Source organism: Zingiber officinale, chromosome 5A, assembly GCF_018446385.1.
Source record: "Zingiber officinale cultivar Zhangliang chromosome 5A, Zo_v1.1, whole genome shotgun sequence".
Classification (NCBI taxonomy): domain Eukaryota; kingdom Viridiplantae; phylum Streptophyta; class Magnoliopsida; order Zingiberales; family Zingiberaceae; genus Zingiber; species Zingiber officinale.
In genome coordinates, this window is record NC_055994.1 from 130789960 (window position 1) to 130810227 (window position 20268).

Genomic DNA, 20268 nt, shown 5'->3' on the forward strand with positions numbered 1-20268 from the left:
TCCTTTGCATATTCATGTGGGTCGACTCAGTTGAGTTATTCTTTTGTGAGTCAGCACTGGATCGTGTTCAATGCCTTCAAGTCGATCCGGGTCTTCTTTTTATCATCTGGGTTCCATCTTTTTGAATCGAGTAGTACCTTAGTTGCTTCGTCCACAGGCGCTTGGTACCCTCGTCGAATGATAAACCATTGTTCGATGCCCATCTTCAAGTAGACCTCTATTCTCTTCTTCAAATACGAAAAGTCATTTACGTTGAAGAGAGGAGGGCGAGCGGTGATGTATCCCTCAAGTTGGACCATTTGAAAAAATATCTCAATACTAGGTCTTGGATTAGTAGAGTTTGAGGTGAAAATAAATATCGAGGACTCGAGTGGTATTGCACCAACTTCGAGTTAAAACTGAACGAGAAAGATTTATTTGAAAAGATAAATGTTACCAATTCAAATAAAATACGAAAAATTGAAATCTAAAAAAAATAATTCCCCCGACTTGATTGGTGCTTGCACCAATTTAGAGCTAATAGGACTCTGATACCACTTGTTGGATTGAGACGCATATGAGAGGGGGGTAAATCACGTAGTTTTGAAAACCTTTTCTTTTCAATTTTGAAATGAGTATGCAGTGGAAAAACACAAAAATAAAAAGTAAGTAAAAGGACAAATTCAGTTTTACTTAGTTCGGAGCCTTCAGCGACTCCTACCCCAAGACTTAGGTCCCGCGGACCTATCGATAGATAATCCACTAATAACCTCTCTCATAACCACTAGAAGAGGGGATCGAGTACAAAAGAATAAGAACAAGTGTAATGCACTACACTTTTCCTTTTGCAATAATTAAGTATAAAATTTAAACTTCGTTATCCAACAGCCTTTTGTAGATAGTTGGCTCGAGCTCGGTGTTGGATGACTCCTCAGTTGGCGTAGCAAAGTCATAGCAAGAAGTCGGAGTAGTCGAAACTCCAATAGGACGTGTAGAAGTTTGTAGAATTAATTATTTGACAACCTTGGTCAAGATAGTCTTTTATAAGGTGTGGAAGGTGTCTTCCATAGACAAAAATCTATCCCGAAAAGTCATGCTCCTTATCGTCGACAAAGTCTAATTTTATCTGTTAGAAGGCAACTTCTAAGCTCCCGAAGGCACCTTCCAAGTTCCCGAAGGCACCTTCTAAGCTACTGAAGGCGCCTCGGGTACTATTCTCCCGAGACTTTTTGTGCTCTCTCTGCCCTGCAACAAGTGTCTGTTCAATGCAAAGATATTTAACCTGTAAAATAAGATTAGTATAATAAAAATTATGATTAATTTATGACTTAGACCCTATCCAACTGTCTTCCAGATCAGGATCTAGTCAGAGTCTCAATTTAGATTTCTGAAATGAACTTAAATTGGATCGACGCCTACTATCCCCTTAATCGGGACACATCCTCACTTAGTTACTCTCCTCCAGTGGCTTACCTTCACTTACCAAGTGTTGAGTTACCTCCTCGATGTCCAATCTGACCCAGCAGTCTTCCTACCAGAATTGCACATCTGGACTTCGTCAACCAGGAATCAAACATCCCGATCTCTTGCCGGAATCGCACATCCGAACTTCCTCCCGTCAAGAATCGAACATCCTGACCTCCTGCCAAAATACCACATCTGGACTTCTTACCTAGTATCAGGTCCACTTGACCCGTCAAGTTAGTCAATCCTACATACTCGATAACAAGGTTAGATCAATAATATATCTAACTTTAATTTATTTGTCACTCATCAAAACTCAAGTTTGATTATTTATGCCAAATGCACCAACACGATACTAGTATTCAGTCGACTAATTCAGTTGATTTCCTTGTTTATCAAGATTTAATCTTCCAACTATGTTTCTAAAATGGGTTCGGTCGATTGATCCACCTGGCTTCTAAGTTTGCTGTGTATGATTTAAACCCTGCCACATCAGCTAGGTTCGGTTGACTGAACCTCCTATTTGATATACTGATCCTTTCAAATTCTACAAAAAAGAGTTAATTTCATAGTATAAAAAGTATCCCTGTAACACAAAGTTAGAATAGTAATATAATGCTACATGAGAAAGAAAAGACAGTAAGACCTGTCTTGATCTTAATTTGGAAATCTCCTGGTTTCTTTAGTTGGACCAATGACTTAGGGTTTCTCCCTTCCCGTGACATAACCTCCCTGTTGCTCCACTTCTGTTGCTCACCTTAGCCTACCTGCTAAATATTTGATTCTCTAGATCTGTTTAGACTTTCTTTACTCAGTGTCTAATCGTCTGATCCATTAAAAATTTTCTTACAATACTAAATTTGTCAACAACAATAATAATATTACAAAATGCTATAGTAAAACTAAACTTAGGTTTACTAAGATCCGTTGGTCCGATCGACCGCGCGTGGTTGACCGAAAATCTTTTAATCAACCTTGCTTGGAGTTCACTCCTCTGAGACTTCTCGTTATGTAAGGTTACCTTCCCCTAGGATTTTCACCACCTGATTTCACTCACCAAGACTTTCACTTAGAGCTCACTCCTCCAAGACCTAGGGTTATCTCCCCTAGGTACATAGGGATACCTCCTCTTAGGGTTTTCCTCCTTACTTAGGGTTATCTCCCCTTAGGCACCTAGGGTTACTGTTCCCTAGGATTTTTCTTCTTGCCAACTATCAGGTCATGTTGACCCGCTTGGACTTGCTAGTCACTCGGTAGACCACTTACTACTTGGCAGTCATCTAGTTAACATTGACCTAACTAGACTCCATTAAACATATTATCAAACATACATCAAAACCCAAGGGGTTGATTGCACCAACACATAGCATGCCCTGAAATTGATTAACAATCGATTGACTCAAGACCAATCGCACAGAAGGCATATGAATCAATTGGGACAATTGATTTAGTAGAGTTCAATCAATTAGGCTAATTAATTGGTCGGAGTGCTTTTCGCGATAATAGAAATCTTTTGAATTAGTTGGGTCAATCAATTAAAGCTGCTAATCGATATGACTTACCAATCGATTAGACGAGCAAAAAAGAGTGGTTTTATAGGTTTTGAACGATCGATCTGACATAACAATCAATTGGGAATAAGGCTAATCGATTAAAAACATTTTTTAACATGAGAGAACCCCTAAAAAAAGGAGGTTTCGTGATATTTTAAAAAGCTAGTTTTGAGAAGTTTGAAGCAAAGTGCTACTACATTTCCAACCAATCAAGAGACATTTCCAAATAACAAGAAAGTAAGACTCATGTAAAGTTGTTTGTATTTATTATATTTGCATTCATTTCTTGCTGTATTCTCGTGCTCGAGTTTATACAAGACTTCTCCGCTTCCAAGAATAAGACTATCATAGTGAAGTTGACCCTTGGATTAGTCATTTCAAGAAGACGGATACAAGTAAAATCGAAGGTGTTAGTGATAAGAGAGTTTTGCTTTGAGTTTTTGTTGTCATTCAAGTCCAAAGAAGCAAAGCAGACTATTCACCCCTCCTCTAACTCATACCCATCCTAATAAGGTCATAACAAGTGAAATCAGAGCGAGACCGTTCTTCATCGGACTAATCGTCGGAGAGAGCAAAGACCTAAAGGAAGAAAAAGAAGTTGAAAGTGAAGCCCTAATATCAACAAGTCAAATGACTCATCATTGAGGGAGTTCAACTTTAAAATGGATCCATGAGATGAATTTGGATATAACGTTCAGGCAACTCCTCCCTTTATAGTTAGAAACTTCAACTTATGGAAATCAAGAATAGAGAATTTCTTCGTGATGGACATAGAACAATGATTTGCTCTAGTGGAGGGATTAAGCCCCAATGAATAGCAAAATAAAGCTCCTTAAGAAGAGCAAATGAACTGAGCAGCAAGTGAAGAGATATGAGGCAAAAGATGAGGTAACCAAACTTTTGATTAATTTATTACCTAACAAACAATATTTTTGTGTAAGATAGGTAGATATGAGAATGCAAGTGATTTATGGAGAAAATTAGCCAAGCTCTATGAAGATCCAATCTCAATGCAAAATGAAGTCAAATCCAAAGAGAAAAGCTCATTGAATCTAAAATAAGAGGTTTTGAAGGTTAAAAGATTCTCGACATCTGAGGATGAAATCGAAGAGACATCACCTTAAGAATTGAGGGGGAGCAGAGATCATTGACACCAAAATAAGAAGAAGTATTTACATCCAAAACTAATGAAGAAAGATCATGTGTCACCTCTACGAGTAAAGGAGACACAACAATTTCAATTCATAAAAATCACATAATATGGTTTCAGCGTAGGGATAAAGTGACACCTAAGACAAAGAAGAAATCAAAAGAGGATAGCTCCTTGATATGAAAGGACAAAGGGTATATTGTGTTGGTGCGGTTAGCATTAACGGTCTAACTCAAGTTTTGATGAATGACAAAATATATTAAGTTAGTATCGGTGTTATCTAACACTCTGACCGAGTGTGCAGAAGAAGCTCAGCTAGGTCGACGGGCTGACCGGATAGCTTGCACGAAGTCCAAACGGGTCGACGGGCTGACCGGACGTTTGACACGAAGTCCAGCTAGGACGACAGGCTGACCGGATAGCTGGCAAGAAGCCCAAACGGGTCGAAGGGCTGACCAGACGTCTGACAGGTAAGTGAAGGTAAGTCACTGGAGGGGAGTGATTGTGAGGACGCGTTCCCCGGAAGGGAACATTAGGCGTCGATCCGACTTAGACCCATTTCGGATATCTAAGTCGAGATCGTGACTAGATTTTGGTCTCGAGGAGACGGAATCTAATTAATATTCTGTTTGATTTTTAACTATGCTAATACTCTATTTTACAAGATATATATCTTATATTTGCCTCCGGACTAACGTTTTCTTGCAGGAAGAAATTTGCTGGAAAATGAGGATCTGAGCGTCGGGGATGGTTCCGGGTGCCTGGAAGTGAAATTTTATCCCAACGTTGCCTCGCCAAGTGGAGCTCACTGATTGGCTTGGCTACGTCATATCAGTAGCTCATGACCAAAAAGGACAAATACCAGCAGAGCTCTATAAAACATCTCTTTTATAAGGTTCTACAAAAGATTAAAGAAAGAGATTAAATCTCTTTCCTTATTTGTAGATTGGAAAGATATTTTATTTTTCTTCTTTATAAATTATTCACATGCTGAAAAATTAAAATTATAGAAATTTATTTTTATCAACTGTGAAGGGATTTTAATTGGAAATTTTATTTTTTAAAATTTCCGAAGACAAATAAGGAATTTTAATTGTTGATTGAAAATTACCTTGTTTGCTCTCCATGACTTAATTAATTCATGTTAAGGAAAGTTAAGGAAATTTTATTGTAATTAAATTTTCTTATTTGCCAAAGCTAAGGATTATAAAAGAGGAGGTTTTGGGAGCCTTCATGGTGAACAACCTCTATTATTTTCTCCCTCTTTTCTTCCTTGGTGTGGCCAGCCTCCTTTCTTTCTCTTCTCTCCATCTTGTGGCCGAACTTCTCTTCTTCCTTGGAGATCAAGTGGTGGCCGGATTTTAGCTTGGAGAAGAAGGAGAGAAAGCTAACATCCCTTGGAGCTTGGTTGGTGGAAAAAGATCTTCATCTTTTGGAAGCGCGTGCTATCTCAGATCGTACACAACGTCCGATGAGAAAATACTAGTATTTAATTTCCGCATCATACTAGTTTTATCTTCATGTAAAAATACCAAATACAAGATGCATGCGATTCTAGTATTTCGAATTTGTTTTCGATGTTGTGTTCTTTTATTTTTCTTTTCCTTGTGATTTGATTGTTCCTTTTGGTTGACCTAAAGTTATTTAAGGAAATTAAATATTAACTTTCCTTAAAAGGCTTTGCCTAGGCGGTGGTGGTTGTTCCCAAATGAATGTTAAGTTCCGCAGGAGATCCAAATCTAAACCTAAAAGAACAAGTAAATTAAACTTTGGATCAAACGTGTTAAGTTCCGCAGACGATCCAAGTTTAATTTAAAAGAACACATGGTAGCTAGGAAAGGTTCAGACCTTTGTACAAAATTTATACAACTATGTAAAACTACTTGTGTCATTTTTTTCGCATTTTTTATTCTGCCGCTTACTCGAGAATTTAATTTTAATCAATATTCACCCCCCCTCTCTATCGAATCTACGATCCAACACATTGTGTGTTTTTTGTACTCCAACAAAGGATATTTTCAAAATCAATCTCTAACAAGGAGGCTCTCAAGTAAGAAAAAGGGAGGTAGCTGAAATTAAAGGAGAGTTTCTAAAAATAAAACTAAAGTACCATTGGTTAATGATTATTCTTTATATCATGATAACAAATATGCTAGAAATAAATGCTATCATTTTAATCCTATTTATCATGAAAATAGAAAGCGCGACTATCTTGAGGAGAATTATAAATCATATTATGCTAGAATTATCTTATATAAGGGTAGGAAGGTAGAAGATAATCTAGGCAAGAACCATAAGGAAGGTAGGTCCATGTCTCGAAAAAGAAATGTATAAAAGAAAAATGAAAGATCAAAGTTTGAGGACTTAAAATTTAAAAATCAAGTCTTGAAGTCAAAGACTTAAAAAATTGGAGAAGACCTTGGAGCAAATGACAAATAATGTCAAAAGATCTAAGAAGCAAAAATTATGGTTAGGAAGACAAGAGCCATTTATAGACAAGAAGGGTTTGAGATACAAATCTAAGTCCAAGGGCAATGTGTCCTCATACCATAGAGTTCCATATACCTATGGAACTAATTATAGGTCTAGGGTTAAGCCACAATTATAAGGGAAGTATCCCTATAGTTGACCTTGAGGAAACTAGTATGACTAAGGCTTCTTAGAAGCTTAAGAAAGTCATTAGGAATGTATATAGAAAAGTTATCCCTAATGAGTATCTAGTACTCCCAAGGAGCTTCAATAAATTTTGGATTTCTAAGAGTGTGTTTTTTTCACACTAAATGGGTTTAGAGTGTGTCAACTCTAATTGAAAGGGTAATTAATCTAACCATAGTGAATGTATATAGAAAAGTTATCCCTAATGAGTATCTAGTACTCCCAAGGAGCTTCAATAAATTTTGGATTTCTAAGAGTGTGTTTTCTTCACACTAAATGGGTTTAGACTTTAGAGTGTGTCAACTCTAATTGGAAGGGTAATTAATCCAACCATAGTGAAGTTGACATTTTAGGATATTTTCAATGTATTGTGACACCTTAAAAATTAGAAGTTGAGTTTAAACTCTTGAAGAGTAAAAGTATACCAATAAAATTTTTGAAGTATTGAACTTAATCAAATTAACGCAAATAAGATAGAATTTAATAGTATGTTAAGTCGAGACTTTGACACTTTCTAGGGAGCTAGGGTCATCTATATTAAATTATTAATTGACCTAACAATTACTTATTAAAACTTAGATAACAAATCTTAGTATTAGGGATGTAAATGAATGAAACGGTTCGCGAGTTATTCGGAGCCCGGTTCGATAAAAAACTCGTTCGAGTTCGTTCGTTTATCTTATCGAGCCGAGCTCGAGCTCGACAGTTTTATCGAGCCGAGCTCGAGCTTAAGGGTATTCAACTCGTGAGCTCGTGAACATGTTCGTTTGTAGGCTCACGAGCCAAAAAAATGAGCCAAAAAATGAGCCAAAAAACGAGTTCTAAAACGAACCTTAAAACGAGCTTTAAAATGAGTAAAAAAAATGAACTCTAAAATGAGTCCGAAAACGAGCCCGAGCTCGCTTAACAAATTAGGCTCGTTAACTATGATAATCGAGCTAATAACGAGCCGAGCTCGAACTGTTCGTGAACTTGATAATTTCAAAACGAGCTGAGCTCAAGCCTTGTAATAAAAGTTCGATTCGAGCTCGAGCCGAGCTCGAGCCTGAATATAACTTAAACGAGCCAAGCTCGAGCCTAATACTGTTCGGTTCGGTTCGGTTCGTTTACATCCTTACTTGGTATTATTCTTTGTGTTAGGTTTTTTTTTGCGCTATAATTGTTATATTTTATGTACCTTACACATGCCATGACATTATATTTTACATTCATATTATTATAAAAATGCTACCATGTTATATCATATCATACATACTTCATTAAGCTATGATAGTTTTTTTTTTTAAAAAAAAATACTCATATGATGTATATCATGTGGCAAAAAGGTGATTCGCTCGCCCCCAGCGCCCCCGCTAATCCGCCCCTAGGCCAACACGGAGGAGGTAAATCACTGGTGGCTACTAGCCATTAGTGCAAATGACCAAGACATGGGGGAGGTTATGCTCGGTCACGTCGAGTTTCGACCCCAAGACCTCATGTGGCAACATCCCATGCCTTAACCATCGCACCGCCCCGAGGGGACCATATGATGTATATCATAACCATTATCATGCATTGCTTTATTTCCTTATAATTAAGGACAATTGCATCAATTGACATTTTAGGTAGGATGATCAAAGTTAAAATTTCTAGATAAAATGCCCCTTAGTTTAGGCAAAACCAATTTTTACATCTCATAGGACCATAAGATAACTTGTATGCGTATTGAGATACATTAAATAAAAGTGAGATGTTAAGAGGATGAACGAAACTCAAGATGTTGATTTAGTGCATCTATTTGAGTTTTATATCATCAAAATATATAAATTTTGTAAAGTCTAATCATGGAGAAAGTTAATGTGCAAGTCATGTGTATTTAGTCCAAAGATCGTGGTTGGAAATTATTTTGGAAAACTCTAGTGAAGTCTATTTGTTGATAGGAATCACTAATGATTAGTTAGATATAAAGTTAGAATGAAACATTAAAGTTTTTAATGACTTCTAATTTTATATCATTCTTTTAAAATGTGATATATTTTTATAGAAACTATTTTTTCGTGATAGTATATGACAAAACTAATGTCTATGTGAAATTTCATGATTTTTTAAAAAATCATAGAATTCTTTATAGATTTCTGAATTTCAGTCTGAAATTGAAATTAGAAATGTCAGCTATAGGAATTGATTGGGTTAATTGATTGCTACACACCAATTAATTGCGTCAATCGATTGGTAGTAAATTTCCACAAGTACAAAAACTCACGAAATTGATTGGTATTCGACATCAATCTATTTGCACAGGCTGAAATCAATTTGTAACTAAAACATCTATTTATTGTGACTGATTTTGGCTAAAATGAGTTTATTTTAGTTGATTAAGCCGCATTTAGATTATTTAACTATTCTAACCCTATGAAATACTTAGACAAGTATCTGAGGGTATTTTCTTGATGAAAATGAGAAAGAGATGATTAAATGGGGACTAATGTGGAGTTAAGAAGAGATTTAGATTCAAAGTTGAATTTCTTAACCTCCTGACTCAAATTTTGAGATTTTCTAAAGGTTTAACAACTCCAAATTATTGTTGGGTACAATGATAGAAGTCGGAGCATGATTTGAGGGGAGGTAACCCTTAAATGCATGATTTGGATAAGAAAGGAGATCTATAGAAGGATCATGGAGGTATGCTCAATGTTGAGCATTGAAAACAATAGAAGGTTTGGAACCTTGATTGTGATAAGAGGAATTTTGAGAGCATTTGGAAACAATAGAAGGTAGGAAACCTTCATTATCATGGTTAGATAAATCTTGGGAAAAGATTTTTGATGTGTATCAAAGGGGGAGAGTGTAGGGTTTAAGTTAGGAAACCCTCATTTATGCTTTTGCATAGGATGAAGAAGGAAGTTGAGATAATATGAGTTAGCATAACTTAATCATATTGTTAAATATAAAAAAGGATAAAATTATTGATGCAATCGTCCTTAGATTAAGGTTGAACAATTTAACTAAGCTTACGCTGGCTCGAGCTTGAGTTTTGATGTTTGACAATACGTGAGAGAAAAGTCAAGTAGGTCAAGGGAGGACTGGATACTTGGCTGAGAAAGTCTTAACTGAGATAAAAGAAAAGTCCTAACTGGAGGTTAGACAACAGAAAATTCTAACTGAGTTTAGACAAGGGGAAGTCCTAACTGAGGTTAAGCAGATGAGAAATCTACCAAGTAACTAGTTCTAACTGGAGGTTAGGAAAAGGAAAGTCCTAACTGGTGTTAGGCAATGGAAAGCCCTAACTAGAGGTTAGATAACGAAAAATTCTAACTGAAGTTAGACAACGGAAAGTCCTAACTGGAGATTAGCCAGGTGAGAAGTCTATCGGGTGACTAGTCCTAACTAAGGTTATACAAAGGAAAAATCCTAATTGGAGGTTAGGGAATGAGAAGTTCTAACTGGAGATTTGGTAGGTTAGAAGTTTATCGAGTGATTAGTCCTAATTAAAGGTTAGACAAGGAAAAGCCCAATGGGAAGGTTGATAAGGAAAAATCCAAGTGGATCAAAGGGTGACCAGACACTTGGTGATTAGAAGTCTAACGGAAAGTTAGCAAGTAAAAGTCCACGTGAGTCAAGGAGGACTGGACACTTGGTGAAAAAATCCTGACATATTAAGGTTGACTGGATGTTAGGCAACAAAAAGTCCCAACAAGTCACGACTGATTTTAGTGTTGGGCAAAGGAATCCTAGATTCGAATTAGTGCTTAGGGTTGGACAATCGATTAGAGTAATCGATAAGCCTAGACCAATCGATTGATTGGTACAATCGATTGAAGGTCTTATTTGGGAGCACATTATGTCTCCGAGTCGATTGGCCGATTTCTTGCTATAACATAGAAGATGCTGGAATTGATTGGGGCAATTAATTCAACAAGGTTCAATCGATTAGGTTAATCAATTGGAGTGTTTTTTGCGAGAACAGAAAAATTTGAATTAATTGGGTCAATAGATTAGAAGTTGTCATTCGATTGGTATGACTCACTAACTGATTGGACGGGCAAAAAAGTGTCATTCTGTAAGTTTTGAACCACCGATCTAACATAATCATTGATTGACGATAAGATCAATCGATTGAGAGACGTTTTTTAGTCTGAGAGAAATCTTAGAAAAATGAGTTTCACTATGTTTTCGAAATCTAGTTCTTAAGAAGTTTGGAGTGAAGTGCTGAATTTTCAATCGATCAAGAGATATTTTCAAGCAAAAAAAAAAAATCATGTAAAGTTATTTGTATTTATTTCATTTTTTGTTGTATTCTCACACATGAGTTTGTATGATGTTTTCCGCCTCCGAGAAGAAGATTTTTATAATAAAATTGTGAGTGAGAAGTGAATCATTGAATTAGTCATCTCAAGAATATAAATATCAAATAAAATTAAATATATTAGCGATTGAAGAATTTTACTTTGAATTTTTTTTTGTCATACAAATTCAAAAAAAAAGTGAGGCAAACTGTTTATCCCTATCTAACTTATACACCTCCTAACATCACATACAAAGTGTATTTTAATTGCTAAATACTTTAAAATCTCCGAGCAACTGTGTATTTAATTATGAGCTGAGAGGCGCACAGAGAATAGTAGGCGCAAGTGGGCAACGGAGACCATTAATTAGCAGAAGTCGGAGTGCGAAGACCGGCCATAAAGGATGATACTTAATGTGGCATTGATGGCTGGTCCCCATGTGTTTTAGCTCTCATATGGACTCATAATGATCGATGGCTGGAGCCACCAAATGGCATCATGATCGCGATTGAGCCCGGTCCCTGCCCACCATAATGAAATACAACGCACTCCGTGGCTTTCATGCCCGTGTGTACACATGCAAGACTTTTTCTATCTGTTTCATCAAACTGTTGATATTTTTTATAATAATTTAAATATTTAAATTGCCCGATTAATTTTGAAGATAAATAATCTTTTTTTATATAATTTATCTATTGATAAATTCAAAACATAACTCGTGAACAGATGGACTTTTAAAATATTCATCTTTAATTTATTAGATTAAAACTTTGATCTTGGCATTTGTTCTCTTAATTACTTTACTATCGTATAACATTCACAGGCCTAAACTATTGATATTTTAGATCGTACAACAAATATTGTTTGATAAAAACGAAAACAAATGAGATGGAAAAAGCAGTTGAGTTTTTTCAAAAGAACGAAAAAGCTAACGGGTGTGAACATGATCAGTTTAAAATTCAAGGGAGTTTTTATGTGGTGGAAGTGCTTTGATTCCTCCACTCGGTTCAATGAGTGCAATTATGGTTCTATGACCTTTTGATTATATTAAAAATTAAGATGCTTTACTTTTTTTTTTTAAAAAAAAAGCAAGAAATATTAATGTCATCCTTGATCGAAAGAGATTTAACTATATATACCACAAGAGCAATTAAAAATTGATATATTTTTATTAGCCAAGTGTCAAATTTTAATCGAATGATCATTAAAATTTAAATTCACGGAGAAACTTAACTATGTGTAGTTATCATGCACAGATTATGTATGTAATATAATATATTTTCGCTGAGAAACTTAATTATGTGTAGTCATCATGCACAGATTATGTATGTAATATAATACATAAATATGTATAAATTATATAAAATGAATATTTACTGTCAAGTAATTAAATAATATTATTCAATATATGTATCCTATAAAAAACTTAATATGAAAATAAAGTAAAAATTAAGTTATTAATCATATATTAAGTTATATAACGAGAATGTCTTATATTATCTGAATTACTGATCAGATAATCGATGAAATAAAGAGATGGATAGATGCAACTGTGATTTTTTTCAAAGAATTGATAAGATACAAATGGATTCATGTGAGTATCTTAATATGTAGACGAGTCAAAATAGATGAATTGATGTGTTGTGATATAAAAAGGATAAAAATAACAAAACTATACAAAAAATTGGAGAAAGAGAGGGGAGGATGACGATTAAGGTGATGAGATGTAGATAGTAAAAATTAGATTATGTGTATTTGAGAATGATTAGAAGTTGAAATTATTAAAAAAATCTTAAAATTATTTTTGGTGTAAAAAATGAACATTAATATAACTTAATTTTAGGCTTCATTAATTGAAGGTGGATTATTAAATAATAAATAATAATAAAATATCGAAATATTATGCGGAGAGGATCTATTGAGCAAGACTCCCCGAATTAAGTGGCCAGGCCCTTGATTGTCATCAATTTTACAACAATTAACATAATTGTGCTCTTGCTTTTGTGAGCTATGTAATATTCAACCACAAATTCAAAAAGCGTGTGTTTCTTTTCTTCTTTTTTGGTGTCGATTAAAACACGTCTCTATTAAAGCATGTGATTTTCATCTCGCAGAGTGATTATCATAATTCGTTTTACTTGTTAATCTTAAAATTCAAACAAAAAAAAAACGAGGAAAAAAGAAACGAATTCCGTAGACACCAGTCAAACTGGCTCACGGGTGAATAACAACAATATCACTGAATTGATATTGCACTAACGTTCGTAGAATTAGAAAGACGTCCCGTGGAAAAACAAAAACAGAAGGAAGAACTCTCACAGCACTAGACAAAACTTTAAAAGAATGTCATTAATTCAATGCATGCCAGTGTACAAACGTCACATCGCTCAGAACTCTCGACGTTCAACGGAGGCAGGAAGTAGTTGGCAATATGGCAATCGATGCCCACCTACTCGAATTCTACTAGTTTTGTTTGGTTGTCGTCGTTCATCGATCCGCTGCAGATTCGGAATCGTTCAGAGACACGCAAATCCATGGTGACCTGCACAGGTGCGCTGCCCAGCTTGCGATTCATAGCATCTTGAATTGTTAGAGTTCTTTAATTTTTTTAATGATTTTAATATGTCACACCATGCCATATTTGAATTTCAAAATAAAAAAATAACTTTAAATTTTAACTACTACAAGAACTATAAATTTTAAATCTTATATCTATAATTTCACAAATCCCTTTAAAAATTTTATATTAGAGTTAATGTCGCACAACATAAATGCTAATGGTTTTGAACTAAATCAAGCATGCATTTAATGAATTACTATAAAATTTTCAATATAAACTCCACTTTCATTACATAGGTGGAGTTTATAATTTTTTTTATAAACCTGTATCAAAATCTTAAGACCAGGTTTATAAAAAAAATGATGGAGAGATGATAGAGAGAGAATTTTAAAATAAATAGAATTTTTAAAAGAGAAAGATTTTATGATAATAGAGAGTGATTTTTAAAAGAAGTAAGGTTTTTAATTTTTGATGTGATAGTAATATGACAGAACATAAATCTCTTTAAGAAGTTTACGATTCCGGATATCCTAAATGTATAAATTCATAGCGTGAAAATAAACCGTGCCTGATTTGCAGGCCAAGCGGCCGCAACGTTGTGTTTTTTCTTTGAAAAATTGGCTGCAATAAATTGGTCAGCGGTAGCCGTTTAATTTTACCTCGCCCTATTCTTGGCGACACCGGCAAAGCATTCGAGATAATGCATTAATGCCAATGAGTGCCCTTTTCTCGATGGCAGGGCAATCTCTCTCTCGAGTACCAACTGTGCGTTTTTTTCCAGTAAGGAGTGGGGTCGATTTTTAGATAACGACAGTTTAAATTATAAGAAGTGGGATGAACTGCAATGAGATCGATCATTTCAAGGATTAATTGATCATAAAAGTTCAATATCCAAATTATAAAAAAAATGTATGGATCGTCTGGATCGTAGCTATGAGATCACGCTTTGGTTTGGAGATAAATTATAAAAAAAATTTATTACGACCGAAATTTTTGATGACCGTTAAGATAGATTGAAAAGTGCTTAAATATATTATAGTTAAGGATAAATCATAGATATTTAAATGATAAGTATTACAGTCGGAGGCGATAAGACATATGCGGCAGAATAACGTATAGTGCGGTAATAGCTGGAGGTGCTGGTGGATTGGAGGAGGTGGTACGTGACACTCCACCCCGCGCGCGCGGAAAGCCACTCGTTCGCCGACGTCTTTTTCATTTTCCGAAACGGCCCCTGCCCGTCAAGTGGGGCCCTCACGTTCTGATTCAGTCAACCGCATTATACCCAGGCCCACATGTATCGACCGTACCTCGTCGAGTGACGTCACCTCACTATATAATTACCGCCCCCCTCGCTGCCGTTTCACTCATTTCACTCCGCTTGCTCTGTTTGCCTTCCTCGGAGGCGGTGCGGGGTTTGTTCACATATCGGCGGCGAGGGGCGAGTGGGTATGGAGATCGGTCGGTCGGGTTTCCTATTCCTGCTGTCGTTCTCGATCCAGGTAGTCGGATTCTGTTAATTGGCTGATTTCTTCTTTCTATCTGTTAATGTTTTCGAAATCTTTCCCATCTTTGATGCTCGGTTGGAGTTGTGATCTCCTGGAACGGAGGCGATCTATTTTCTGTTACGTGATTGTGTTTTTTTGGGGAATGGACTCTTTGGGTTTTCCTGATGTATAAGTGATCGGGTGGTGGGGATGGGATGGAGTACTTGGCGTCTTGCCATTTTGGAACGTGGGATTTATTTGGGATGTTTTTGCCTGGTTGCTTGTTACTTTCGGATTTTGGAGTATTCCTCTGTATTAAAAGATGGGAGGCGGTGATCCACGGAGTGTATGTAAGCAGGCAATCAGGAATCCTTTATATCTCGTGATTTTAAATCGGAAATATTTGGAAAGAAGATCAAGATTTTGGCGCATTGAAGGGATCCCTGGTACTTGTTTTTTGAGTACTGTTCCTGAATTCATTGTTTCTAGTTTTGCGCCTTTGTATTTACGTGGAAAATTGAGAGACCGCCGTAGTAAGTATTTATGCGTCATTTTTTTCAGGTTTGTTCTGGTAAAGATTGGTTCCTTTGCCTAAATGCTACCTTTTTGGCACCACATTTAAATGTCGAGTGTATGTTAGAAATGGTCTATACGGAGATTGCCAAAATCGCTGAATTGCTGCAGAAATAGGAGTTAGGATACGGCCCTTGTTAATTGGAGTACCGAATTGAATTTTTGGCTAGAACAGGCAAATTGGTTGTCTTGTTCACTCTGAGAACTAATCCTGATATTCGTGTATTGGTACTTATTCTTTGTGAAGTTGATTTTTGCAGCTTTCATCTATAAGATACTCAAATTAGGAAAGCAATGGTCTACCCATGGATAAGAATATCAACAGGGCAAGCTGGAACTAGTTTGTCCCAATTCTATCCCCATCCTGTCTTAGAAAATTGTAACTCCTTCCTGCCTACCCCAGGTATGTTGCACAACATGCTAGCACCTGATCAGAAACTAGCGTTATTAGCCATTCCTACCCTGCCTTTGCCCATCCAGCCTAGCATTAGCTTATAAAGTTTTTGTATTATGAGAATATTTGAGCCAAAACACATAAAATAAGACCAATATTTCATGTACAATCATAGAAACAAATTCTAACATGATAAATTTGTCAAATTAAGAATATAATAATAAACTAAGATATAATATAAAATTTTTGTCTTATTTGCAATATAGACCAAGATAATGTATAAGTTGTTCATCCCAAACACTATCTCCAACTGTTATCCAATAACCAAAGTTGCCACTGGGCATGGGTTGATTGGCTTTCCTGTTCACTTATATTAAAAATGACAATTTTAATCTCTCTTAAACCGATATTATTTAACTATATGGTGCAACTTTCGTAAGCAAGAATTTGTTAGTGTAGAAATTTGAGCTATCTATACATAATTTTTGAGGGTTAAATAGGATACTGACCAACCTTATTAACTACTAGTGTAGCATTCTTCTTCTCTTCACAACTTTCTTTTATTGTTGGGTACGGGTAATACACACATATACGATGAGGATTACTGTTCAGTAGTTACACAATACCGGCCTAGGGCATATCCGAGCTGGTCATTATATGGTAGATTTACAGATATGGGCAAGGATTGATTCCTGACAAAGCTGGTGGAAAATACCCTCCTACGTAGTGGCCTGCTTGGTTTCCCGATTTACTTCTCTACATATGGTTGTGGGGCAACTATGTGGGGGCGCCCGAGGTCAGCCTATGACCTTTTGCAGAAATTAGTTACACAATACTGAACTTTTTTTTTTCTCTGGATTGTGCACATAACTTGTTGTATCACTCTATATGGATACCATCTGTTAAATAGCCTCGAGTGCTCTTACATTAAGGTGACTTATTAATAAAGTCAAGACTGTTGATGTTCCTAGTGCCAAGCTAAGTTACACTTTCACTTAATTAAGTTATGTTTTTCTCTTTTTGTCTTTTTCAAATTTAATGAGTTATGATTATATTTAGTTTATGTTTACAATTTTTAATCACTTCAATTTTAACTAAACAGCTTGCTTGAAAATCTATCCAAGTTTATTACATTTAGTTGGTCAATCAAAGTGAGTGGACATAAAAAACCACTTTATTTTGAAGTAGTTTTCCATGCTTACGAGGAAGCTTCGTGTTCTTCAACAAGTACTTATCTTGTTTAAACATGAGGAAATTGGCATATAGCCATCCATATACTATATTGGTGCATGTTCCAATTCTAATTGTACTAGACCAACTTCAACTCTCAATTAACTGTGACATATTTATTGACATTTGGAGAATCCACTTTCGATTTAGGTTGTTGTGAGAGTATTGTCTAATTTAGGCCTTGGACAACTATGATATTGACCACATTAGGATGCTACAAGAATCAATGATATTGACCACTAACGGATGACAAGCTTTAGTATTAGTAAGGTACAATTACTATTTGGGATGCTTTATATTTTTATAACTTATTTATGAGGGTTTAGGTGTTTGTGTCAAGTATAGATGCAATGTAAATGTAATCCAAATAATAAGAACAATGCTAACATACTTGAATCAATGCCAATCCATGACCAATCCATGACCTATGACTCGCTCGGTGTATCACCCTACTCCACTAATTGCATCACTTTAGAAGAGGCATTGAGATAAACCTCTCGTAATCTCATTCCATCTACCCAAGGTGTTCACAATACAACTCTCCTTTTAAATATAAACGATGAGATGCAAACTAAAAAGGGCAGCCCGTGCACGAAGCTCCCTCTATGCGAGGTCCCGGGAAAGGATCCATTGTATACAACCTTACCTTGCTTTTTTGCAAGAGGCTATTTCCAGGATTCGAACCCGTGACCTTTTGGTCATAAAGCAACAATTTTACCGTTACGCCAAGGCTCCCCCCCTTCAAACGATGAGATGCAAACTAAGTAACATAAATGTAATCTAAGTAAAATAAATGTAAACTAAGTAAAATAAATTGTCAAGAGCTTGAGTTGAAGCCTTAGCCTTGTACAAGCCCCTATAGATCTTTGAGCAAGGTAGGCACAAGAATTGAGGGGTTTAGAAATGTATTCTGTGGAATTATAATAGCTTAAAGATCCCCAAGAGCTTTCATAAACAATGCTAGGTTTTTAATGTAGGCCCATGTGGAATGTTGGCCCATGTGGTATGTTTCTCAATAGTCTGAGAAGAAGCTTCTCGCCTTGCTTGTGCTCTGTCACAATTGAAATCGCTTGTCTATCCCCTCTAACTTTTGTTGCATCAAGGAGTTGTATCAATTAAGCGAAGAAGTAATCAAAGTTGAGAAGGTGTCTTATACAAGCATTAAGCATAGAAACTATCAAACTTGTTGTAGATGTTGTCATGAATGTCTACATCTGGACTTAGTTTTGTGTCTCAGTTACTTAGTGGATTGAGATGTTTCTCATGTGCCAACCAATGATGAACTAATTTTAGAACCATGATCCCAGCTAGTTCTACATAAAATTGTTGGATAACTGGGATGATTATTTATGGACAAAGTATATGATAGCATAGGTTATGTTTTTGTAAGACAATTATATTTATGTTATAAGAATTTTGCTTCAAAATTAATTTATTCTCTCATATGTGCTAAAGGGTTTAATGTTTCTTATGTTCACTAATATTTAGATTCTTTATCTAGGCACTTAATTAGGTTCCAACCTAACAAGGTGCTTCCTTGGATGAATAATAAATTTCCAACTCATGTCAATGCAGGTTACCTTGATCTTCTTTTCAGGAAATTTTCAGCCATCCTATGCACAGTAAGTGATATGTTATCTCTCTTGAAACATATATTTAATGCTCTCTTTTCGAAACTGCTGGCTTCTATCTTTTCTAATGATCTAACTCAGAGAAATTTTTTCTTTCTTAAACAGCTATATAGATATGTTATTTTAATCTTCCATCTATATAGACATGGGCTACAATTTCTATATTTGTCTATATATTAAGTTGTTTGCAAAACTCATTCTATTACTTCAATTTTTCATTGTGGTAATAGTGCTTCCTAATGGTCGGCAAATTGTCCTAGAAGCATTTGTCATGGTTTATGAATGCAAGTTTCAACAATTTAATGCCTTGGGCACATGGTACAAGGGTACAAACCCATTAAAACCAAAACAACATGGGTCCGTGTCATGTGGCTTTTCTACACAACCCCATTGAACTATATAGCAACTATTCTTAGGTAGAATTGAAAAATCTTAAATCTTAGTGCATTTTTATCTTGTTATGTAGATATGCTATCAAAATCTTTCATCTAGCCACAAACTAAATTTTTTTGTTTGGCCTATCGTAGTAAGTCATACAAATTCATTTTCTATTCCTTGAATGTTCCATTGTTGTATACTTATCGCCAACTAGTAAAATCTTGTTGATTGTTAGAGTAGAGGAAATGTTTGGCATGGTATGTAAATATCTTTGACATCATCACCAAGTTGTGCTTATCTCAACTATTGACGGTCTGTTACATGTATCACCTTCATCCATTGAATTCAGACTATATCACTAGCCATATTAAATTACTTAAATAATTGGACTAATATTTTTTCACCTCTTGTTACACCTTACCCCTTCCACTCTAATACATACAACTCTTGTAATTATAAATTTTGTTGGTTGCCTTTGAATATGTTTGCACTATCTCAAACTATTACCTTATATTATATCATCTATTTGAATTACACTTCATTTCTTTGAAATACTGGTAATTTTTATTTTTCTAGCAACTCCATACATCCATTTTAACATTGTTCTCATCATTGATACATTACACTTCTTTAAGCCCCTTCGCACTTTGGCTCGCCTCATGGCTGGCTATTGTTGTGATGGGCTCTATTTTTGGAAGATATGTGAAGGGTTTTTGGAAGATATGTGAAGGGGAGCCTTGGCGCAACGATAAAGTTGTTGCTTTGTGACCAAAAGGTCATGGCTTCGAATCTTGGAAACAACCTCTTACAAAAAGCAAGGTAAGGCTGCATACAATGGATCCTTCCCCGGGACCTCGCATAGCGAGAGCTTCGTGCACCGGGCTGCCCTTTTATTGATCCATTAACTTTTATATACTTTTTTTTTGTCTAAGGGGGACAATATAATAAA

General features: G+C 35.6%; 1 protein-coding gene across 3 annotated transcripts in view; it reads left to right on the top strand.

The window, feature by feature from the left end:
- Positions 1-14997: 14997 nt before the first annotated feature.
- The window catches only part of LOC121981809 (NPC intracellular cholesterol transporter 1-like), a 45927-nt gene continuing 40656 nt past the window's right edge, over positions 14998-20268 (top strand). For all 3 annotated transcript variants that reach the window (XR_006111936.1, XR_006111937.1, XM_042534553.1), the window contains exons 1-2: positions 14998-15128; positions 18886-18932. Coding sequence is in view for 1 of the 3 variants with exons in the window: in XM_042534553.1 (XP_042390487.1) it covers positions 15078-15128; positions 18886-18932 (98 nt within the window). In the remaining 2 variants the exon portion in view is untranslated. The remainder of the gene's footprint in view (positions 15129-18885; positions 18933-20268) is intronic.